The sequence below is a fragment of the Limulus polyphemus genome, unplaced genomic scaffold (genome assembly GCF_000517525.1).
Source record: "Limulus polyphemus unplaced genomic scaffold, Limulus_polyphemus-2.1.2 Scaffold422, whole genome shotgun sequence".
NCBI classification, from domain to species: Eukaryota; Metazoa; Arthropoda; class Merostomata; order Xiphosura; family Limulidae; genus Limulus; species Limulus polyphemus.
In genome coordinates, this window is record NW_013666032.1 from 19,146 (window position 1) to 29,519 (window position 10,374).

Below are 10,374 nucleotides of genomic sequence, written 5' to 3' on the forward strand. Positions count from 1 at the left end.
GGTGGACTTTCTCATCAAAAATAAGTAGGGGAGGGTTCTCACTGTTTTTTTTTGGGGGGGGGCAAACTCAGATTACCCTGTCAAAAATACCCAAACTCAATCAGAGGCTCGAGGCTTTTTACAGAAACCCTGGGGGGTTTTCTGCTGAAATCCTCACTTCCACATTGGCTCATCTGTCATTTTCTGCTCTCGTGCTTCAAACGTGGTTTGTTTGCTGTTGGGACCTCTTGGGCCATGATGCAGTTTTGGCATGGGCCCATCTCCAGGCTCCTCATCTGAGGGACCTCCGTATGGCACCGTTTTTATGTGTTATGTGTTTTACTCAGTTCCTGAGTCTTTGGAGTCACGGGTTGCTTCGGCCCATCAACATACTACCCTTACTAACTTGGTAGTTTGTTTGTTGCAGTTGGGGTCGAGCACAACATCGATTCCTGTCCCTCGACCTTCCCCTTCTCAACTTCTTCCTATCCCACCCTCCTGCGGTGCCACAGTTCGATGATTTACTCAACGACGCACGATCCGCCAACAGCAGTACCGGTGATTATGTGGTTAGTTCAAGCCCAGTGGGGCCTTGTCTCTTGAATTTCGTTCATATGTGGGGACCTTTTATCGATGATGTCTGGGTTCACAAGGTGTTCTCGGAGGGATATGTTATCCCCTTTCTATCCCTCCATTATTCAGTGTTCCAATCCCTTCTCCTCATGATCCCTTGACACGCCAGCATCTGTCAGAGGCAGTTCAGGATCTCATTGCACAACAGGCTATCGAACCAGTTCCACCAAGTTCATGGGGGTTTTACTCCTGCCTGTTTGTGGTTCCCAAGAAGGCCAGGGACTGGTGTACTGTCATCAGTGTATCCAATCTCAATTAGTATGTTCACACTCCTTGCTTTACCATGGAGACATACCTTTCTCTTCAGTGGGCATTTTGTCCAGGTCTTTGGATGACCAACTTGGACATTTCCAATGCTCACCTACACAATCCTGGGACAGAGCATTCCAGTCCACATCTTCAGTTTGTCCACTGGGGGGGTTGTGTACCACTTTCACACCGTACCTTTAGGCCTAGCTCTAGCATCATATGTGTTTTGTCATATAGTCTGCTCCTTTGCTCGACATATTCATGCCATGGGGTTGCACTTCTATGTTTATATGGGCGACTGGCTTTTTCTTGCTTATTCCAAATGGGAATCAGCCTGCCACACTTGTCAGCTCTTGGTCGAAACTACGTGGGTGGGCTGGTTGGTCAAATTGGAGAAGTCTTTCCTTTGTCCTACCTAATACTTTATCCATTTGGGTGTTTTTTTCAACATCCATCTCAGTCAGGCCCAGCCTTTTCCTCTCCAGCTCCATTCTATGGAATGAGCCATTCAGAAAGCCCTATCTGTTCCCTCATTTACAGCTCATGAGGTTCTATCATTTTTTGGGTCCTTCATGATCAGTGGAACATCACCTGGGATCCCTTGGATACTTCTATATCCCTTCCGTCATCCCTTGTAGACAATCTCCATTGATGGTTGAACAGGGCACACATGTTGGCAGAGGTCCTACTTTCTCCTCCATGGCCAGATTTGCATATGTTCATGGATGCATCCCTTCAGGGCTGGGATGCCTGGGTGGATCACCAGCAGGTTTCGGGTCATTGGTCTATGGAGGAGAGATTTCTTCACATCAGTGTTCTCAAACTCCTGGCTGTTCATCAGGATTTGGATAACTTCTTTTTCTGCTAGCCAGCCACTGGTTGGCTATGATCCATTTTGACAATTCTACTATGGTAGTTTATATCAATCACCAAGGTGGCACCAGGTCCAGATCCCTGTGTTTTTGCACTGTGGACCTTCTTTATTAGGCCCACATTGGGCGTGTCATGTACCAGGTGCTTTCAGTTTCATAGCTGATTGTCTTTCCCGTCTGGATCATCTTTTTATCCCATGGAGTGGTCCCTGCATCTTGCTGTTTTTTGGTAGCTCTTTCTGAATCTGGATATGCCCCATATCAATGTCTTTTCCACTGCCCTCAATCACAAGTTACCTCAGTTTTGGTCCCCAGTTCCCCATCCTCGAGCCTTGGCTTTTGATGCCTTCAGCCAGGACTGGTCTCATCTGTTTCTTTATATTTACTCTCCCATCCATTTACTTCATCGTGTGGTCTCCCTCATCCATGCCACTCCATGTACAGTCTCTCCTGATTGCTCCTTACTGGCCTGCACAGCTTTGGTTTTCTTCATTGCTCCAACTGCAGGTGGTCCCTCCCCTTCCTTTCCATCCCTCCCTGCTCCATCAACCCCAGTCACCAGCACTCCATGCCATGCCATCTGTCCTCCATCTTCATGCCTGGCTTTTGTCAGGTCCTTGGCAAGGAGTTTCAGTTTCTCTTGCAGAGTAGCTTTACATTTAGCCTATTCCATTCACCCTAAAAGTTAGAATTCTATCTGGTTGTTTCATCATGAATATACTTAGGAAGTTCAAGAGTTGATGTTCAGTTAAAAATCTTCCACACACAGAAATTGTTAATATGAGAAGAGAGGCTGCCTTAGTCACATCTGATATTTTTTTTATCACCTTTCCTACTGCAGTGTTTAGGTTATGCCCTAAGAATGGAAGCTACTGTCATTTGAAATATATTAATTTCATTAGCTTATTAAAAGATTTCTTATAATTTGATCTATTGTGAGATATCCCACATTGTAGGTTTTTGTTGTCTAATCCCCACAAAATTAGCTTCTGAAAATATTTTCTCCTGTGTGATCAGTGTCAAGTATTTTACATCCCTTGCTATGACAGTGTGGCAGCTTTCAGTCATTACTGATGTGGGAAGGGTGATTGTTCTAACCAGACATCCCAGTGTTTAGAATGTTGTCCCCACAGATCCTTTTGGAACACACAATTGGCCCAGTTTTATTTTTGTTAGTAATCTGTAACATTTTTAAATTTGTGGTCAGTACTTTAAGCCTTTGACAGCTGTTAATTAACAGATACAACTTTTTTTTAACTGAGTAGATATATTATCACACAACTCGAAATGACTTAGCATAGCCTTTGCTCCCTCCTCTGAAGTTGGCTATAAGGCAGGCTGCAGCAGATATCACTATTGCACATGTCACTGAGCATATAGATGATTTTGCACTGTAAAAACAAAGAGACAGTTTCATGCAAATGGCAGGCAACGTTCACAACCAATGTTTGATTTTAGTGTCATGAAGTGTTTATTTAAAATAACTAGGATTAGTATGAAGAACAGTTCAAAATTTTATAACAAACTTCTGGCCTACAAGATGATGATATTTATTGTCTACATTATTGATTATTTATAATTTTCCTTAAAGGTGTGTGTGTGTGTGTGTGTGTGAGGGGGATTCCTGTTTTAAGATCTGAGAGTCTGATTGTGCCATAGCTTTATTATTTGAAAATTTGTTCATGATTCTTGTTCACAAGTAGTAATGAACTTGTTGAACTGAAGTTCACTATGTCCTCATTGGTGAGATTTCATATCCCATGAAAAGTGTATGACTAGGAAGTTGCTTTGATAAAATAAAGTATCTAACTCCTCTTTGTTTTCTAAAGTGTAAATAAGAACTTGATTTTTACATATCAAACTGGCAACAGTTATGGTTTTCATTTGTATTTCCTTTGAATGTTGGTCAAACAAATGTAGAATCAAAGCACTCAACTTATTGTTACTTGTGCTAATTCCAGAGATGAAGGGAGGTATTTTTGATGTTTGCTGTGTTTATTTGGAAACTTAAATGGCTTTGCATATTACTTTTGTTACGTCCTTTAGTTGGTTTTCACCTCATTCATAATTTATGTACTGAATTACTGTCATTAACAATATTCCTCTTTTTTTTTATCAGGACAGAATCTGAAATTGTCCCAGATTTGCAATGCATTATTTTTCTTTACCACTAACATGCATTTACATCAGACTATATTGAGATGTCCATAACTGAACTAGAATTGTGTGAGAACATATCACATATTAACATATGGCTTTTTTATAAACAACTATTAACACTTCGTAGTTTTTAAAAAAGGCAGTTTTTAGATAAATCCAAGACTAAAATTTAAATTATGGCTGATTTTCATACAGAGTTTTTTGTTGCTCAACCTTATACATCCACTTTTGTTTTTACAATATAAATAAGAAAAGATTAAGGAATTGTTTCTCTTGTATACTAAAATATCTTGAACCTGCTACAGATATATGCATAGAAAAAAAATGCATAGAAGTATTTCAATATGTTTAAAATGAATAAAACATCAATGTTAAAATAAATCAAAAGCTTCCAATATCATTGATTCATTCCTACATTAAAGGAAATATTACAGTACAGGGAAATAAAAAGCATGTTACATCAAGTAACTTAAATATAATATGCTATTATGAGTGTTGTGAAGCAGATACAATATGTATGATTGAGGCCACTCGGAATATTTTCTAAACTCAACAAGCTTTTTGTGGACATGTTAACAGATTCATGTTAAAAGATCATTACAGATGTTGTTTTATTTTAAAAAATAATTTAGCTAAACTTAAAATCATTAAAACTATTGGCCATAACTTTGTACTATACACAAAGATGAAAATTTTATTTGAAGAAAAAAGTAATAATTCTCCACTTGACAATAACAAGTATTGTAAATACTGTTATATCAGTCATTTGTAGTATTGTGTAAAAGTTGTGTTTTTCTAATGAACAAAACAAAATTATAATAATCTTATTGATTTTTTCATATTTATTAAGCAAAAAATAGAATTTTACTAATAAAATGCACATCTAATTTTAAATTTTTAGTAATTAGCCACTAGATATATTTTTAGAACAAAATACATCAAAGTAATAAGTGTTTTAATACAGTTAAAATATTAATGTCAACTTCCCACTGAATAGTATGTGTAGTATTCCCAGGTTTTTTAGTCATTGGATAGTAATATAGTGTAGTAACAATGGATTTAAATAACATATTAACATATTTGCTACAATACCTGATATCCTGTGTAAAATCATTGTGGTGCATATGAGAATAAGTATTTGTAAATTGTGTGTAAAATCTTGTTTCTTGTGCTTGATTTTTCTTTTGTTTTATTGAAAGTGCTAAATGAAATAATGGAAAGAAGAAAGTTTTTAGAAGACATGAAACAACTTGGTCATGAGAAATATTATTCTGACATGATACAGTTTCAGATTTCACAGGTAAGAACCAACATTGTGCATGCAGTTCAGAAGAATAAGCTGTTAAATATTTACACAATGATCCTGAGAAGATGGGTTCAATGTAAATGGTCTAACATATCTTCTTTAATTAACAAACGAAATAGATTGAGTAATTCCTGTATATATTTAGTACTGGAAATAATTATGCAAACAGTGTGGTAAATGGGTATAAACACTACAGGTACAACACCATTTTATTGTGTGAAATAAGATGCACCAGATTATGCCCAGCAAACAGTGTGGTAAATGGGTATAAACACCATTTTATTGTGTGAAATAAGATGCACCAGATTATGCCCACATAGTCATAGTTTAAATTGTGATTGGTTGTTTTTATACTAATCAAAAATTACCATAACAGTGTAAAGATTATATAGTAGAAGCAGCCCTATTATACCTGGTAGTAATAAGATGAATTCAGTCATGGCTCCTAGGACTGAAATACTGCATAAATATTGGGTAGAAATTTGCTGGTCAAGGATGGATAATGCAAAAAATTGCAGCAAGTCTTCATGTTTAAGTAGGAGCTGTATGCGAGACTTTGAAAAGGGTATGTAAATTGGCAATGTTAAGAACAGAAGGGGTTGCGGTAGCTACAAAATGGAAACCTTTCAAAAGTGATGTTAAGTGTATCAGAATATGTTCTTTACAAGATAGATGCTGGTTGATAATAAACTTTACCAGTGAACTTGCTGTAAATTCAGGTTTGAATGTTAAGGGCAGTAAGATACATGTTAGTATGAAGTATTTGCAGTGGATGCATAGCTGCTTGAAAAACACTGCTAAGAAGAGGTAACAATAACATAAGATTGAAATGGCTATAGGCCCACAAACAGTGGAATGTGAAAAGCTGTAAATATCTGCTATTTACAGAGGAATCAAAGCTAAAGTTTTTCAGCAATATTTAACAACAGTTTGTTTGATTGCAGAGAGGAGAAAGGTACAATAGTCCATGTACAACATCTACAGTGAAGAAGCTTGAGGCTACATATCAGCCAATGGTGTCTGTGGTCCACACAAAATTGATGGCACTGACTGTTCACTAGTGCTGGTACACATGTGATAAGTCATGCTATTCCCTGAGGCCAATGGAACACTCGCAACAATGGCTGTAGTTATTTTCTGTCCTTATTGTCATGATATTTTTGTAGTAATAAAAATATGATTCCTAATTTTTAGCCTTAGCTAATTAAAAAAAAGACATACGTTATTACCCTATTTATTCCATTCAAAATTAGTTAGACATATTAACATGTTGCTCTGTAGAAAAACATGTATACTGAATTGTTTGCTTATTTAAATACCTTTTCCCTTCAGACTTTTAATATTAATTCTTAAATCCTTAAATAGATTCACTGTTATTTGTTGTTTACTCAACATGAAAATAAAAAGAAATGATTTAAAGTTATTGTAAGAGAAACAGAAGGTCATTTGGTTACATTGTTGATTATAAATATTTTGCCCTTGGAGCAGTTTTAACCATTTCTCTGTGTTTTCAGATTTTATCATACTGTAGCTGCATTTATTTGCTATTTGTAACACAAGTACACAATGCTTTCACAAAGCATTGATAAAATAATACATAATTAAAAGTTTACAAAATTACAGGAATATAATGTATTCAAGCTAGACTTAAAAATCATTGGAACAACCAATCAGCTTTTTTTAAAGAAAACCTTTGTGCACCACTATGTAAAACAAAATTGTAGTTTATTTCAAATAACTTTTTCATCATTCTTAAATTCAAGAGTAATCTTCACTCAGTTCTAACTTTTAAAAACGATGATAAAATTTAAATTGTGAAAAATAAAAATGAACCACATATTATTCATTTATTATGTATCTGTTGTATACACATATAGGCTTTGCAATTAGTTGTATAATTAATCTAAAATTAACTACAAAATAACATTAGTGAAAAAAAAAAAGATATTAAAATCTAATAAACTTCAAACTATATTTCTTACTAGTAGCAGGTAAACATGTTACAAGTACATGCTTATGGAAGATCAACCATGTTCAGAGAGAACATTTCCCCTAGAGTGTTTTGTATTAGGAAATAAGTTATATGTACTTATTTACATCAATGATAGTGATGGTATGCTGTGTTGTTGCACAGATGCTTTTAACTTCTTATTAGGTGACATACAGTGTTATGGATGACTTTGGTAATGTAAGGGCTTTTAGCATAATTTAATGGCCAAGTTATCCTAAAGTTAAGATTTCCTTTGTTTAGCCTTTACTTATTACAAAAAATAAAACTGTACTTTATTACTATATTTATTCACATGTTCAAATTTCATTTAATACTTAAAACACCCTGTATATTTACAAAAGTCAGTATCTTAACGATAATGCAATCATCAACTAGTGTTCCAGTATCAAGGAATGTTAAATTTAAACAATAAGAATATCAACATGTTTGTTATATAATGACACTTTTATCTGTTACATTAAAATTTCTGTTCAGCAAATGCTGTGGTTTTTGTTTGATTTTTATTTCATGTTATTCTGACCAAACACTTTGGTGATGGCTTTTTTAAAAAATATACTAATACCATACACATATTAAGTGCCGCTTTCATACTGTTGATTCAGTAAACCCCCCATTCCATCTTCCTTTTTAATGAAAGTATTGTTTTTGACATTGATGTTTTTCATATTTTAATACAGAATATAATATTACACTAAACTTCTTTGGATTCATTTCAATGTAGGTTGTTTTTCAATAATGTGTAAGAATACTTTTCACACATCCATGTTAAACATTATGTGGTTACTGTGGATGTAGCTTCATCTTCATATTGATTAATCATCAAATCAGTAAACAAAAATTTCTTTCATATGATTAGATAAAAATTATTATTATTATCATTAGACATGTTATTAATGTAATTACTTGGATAAAAATATTTGGACCAAAATGTAAATTTCTTTTGTATTTATTTTTGCCATAATTATTTCTTACAGAAAATTAAAGAGCTTGAAGCTATTGATCAAAAAAGGATGAAAGAGCTTGGAAACATCATGTCAAAAGGAAGTCTGTAGCAGTGGAAATTATTAAAAAAACTTTGTGGTAGTACAAGATTACTTTCTCATCCATCCTTGTAACTTTTTCATAATTATCAGTAGATAAAATAATATTAAGGACTTAGTAAAAAATAAATAAGAAATGCTGTATTTGAGCTTCTTCTGTAAAATAGATTAATTTATATTTTAGATTGTTAATGGCAGTATTATGATAAAACTTGTCCTCACCATATTGTTTTAAAGTAAAATTTATTTTTGAAAGCTAAAGTTAAGATTTTCCATTTTATTAAAAAAAATTTAAACAATGATTTTTACTTGACTGTGTTTTGCGAGTATTGCACTTTAAAAACTTTGAAATTTTATTTTGTATTTATGAGGTGCTGAATATTCCAGATCTAGGTTTGGAGGTGTCAAGTTTAATAAACTCTACAAAGTTAATTTAATCTATTACTTGTTTGCATGCATATCGTTGTTCCTTTCTTCACCACTGTTTATTAGTATGTTATAAAACTAACAATCAAACCCAAATGTCCTTCATTGCTATCTCAAATTTCTTTTACAATAAACAGACATTTGTTAGTCAGACTAATTATTCCAATTTTGGTGCTCAATTGCTGAGATATTTGATATATTTCAACTATTACAATAAAAATTATTATATTTATTTTTAAACAGGAAGGTAGAATTCCTTACTAGCACCCATGACCTTGTACACAAACTCTTGAATGTGCCAAGTGATAGTTTTTAACTATCATTATAACATTATTCTCAGAGAGTATCAAAATACACATCAGTAAGAGGATGATTAGCTTAGTTTGGGAAAAAAATAGTATATTTAAGGATGATAAAAAAGGCTAGTATATTATTCAGTACATCCTATTTTAATGCTAATAATTTTTTATCCCCCCCCCTCAAGTATTATCAAAATTAACTTAACATCAGAAAACATTTGAGGTAAGAAAGTTTAATATTACAGTGTTTAAAAATAACATAACATAATATTATGGGGTAACATGGGACCTATTGGTTCATCTTGGCTGTTCCATCCTCAAAACTAAATTAAAATCATTAAAAAACATTTTAAACCCAGCCCTTTTCATTCATATACTTGTCAAGCTTTTTCTTAAACTCACTTAAATTTACAGCCTCTACAACATCTGAAGGCAACCCATTTCAAAGGCCAATCACCCTGTTAGAAAAATAAAACTGTCTTAGCTGAAGATGACTCCTACCTTGCCAAAATTTATATTTGTGTCCCCTAGTCCTATTATTCTCATTGTTAAATATCTTAAAAACCTCAATCAGATCCCCCAACTTCTTTTTTTTCAAGAGAAAACAATTTGAGAGATTTCAGCCTCTCCTTGTATGACAACCCCTCCATTCCAGGCACCATTCTAGTAACCCTTTCCAACAATTCAATGTCCTTCCTAAGGTAAGGAGCCCAAGACTGAACACACTATTCCAAATGTGGCCTCACCAGTGATCTATACAATGAAAGTATAACCTCTATAGACTTGTATTCAATATTTATATAGATACAACCTAAAATCCTAATTGCCCTACCACTAGCAACAGCACACTGCTTGGATGGCTTTAGAGACTGATTGACTATTACACCAAGATCCCTTTCCTTCATAACACTATTAAGGTTATTCCCATCCAAATTATACTTATAATTTAAATTATGATAGCCCACATGCATTATTTTGTATTTATTATAATTAAAACCTATCCTTTTGTAAATCAGCAGCATACTCTTCACAGCTAGCAACACCTCCTCTTCTTCTGTAGCTTTTTCCCATATCTATACGGGGTCGCTATTTTTTTTGGTGTTGGCAGGGTTTTTTACGGCCTGATGCCCTTCCTGACGCCAACCATCCCCTAATTTAGCAGTGTAAGACTAAAGGGAAGGCAGCTAGTCATCACCACCACCCACCGCCAACTCTTGGGCTACTCTTTTACCAACGAATAGTGGGATTGACTGTCACATTATAACGCCCCCACGGCAAAAAGGGCGAGTATGTTTGGTGGGACGGGGGTGCGAACCCGCGACCCGAAGATTGCGAGTCTAGCTCCCTAACCACCTGGCCATGCCTGGCCCCACTCTTCGATTAGAGTACACCAAGAATT

General features: G+C 34.6%; 1 protein-coding gene across 2 annotated transcripts in view; it reads left to right on the forward strand.

Annotated features, from left to right (window-relative positions):
* LOC106458156 (UPF0193 protein EVG1-like) overlaps window positions 1-8,694 on the forward strand; it is a 24,677-nt gene extending 15,983 nt beyond the window's left edge. For both annotated transcript variants that reach the window (XM_013917618.2, XM_013917617.2), the window contains 2 exons: window positions 5,093-5,193; window positions 8,185-8,694. In XM_013917618.2, coding sequence (XP_013773072.1) covers window positions 5,093-5,193; window positions 8,185-8,262 — 179 coding nt within the window. In that variant the 3' untranslated portion in view covers window positions 8,263-8,694. The remainder of the gene's footprint in view (window positions 1-5,092; window positions 5,194-8,184) is intronic.
* The last annotated feature ends 1,680 nt before the right edge of the window (window positions 8,695-10,374 follow it).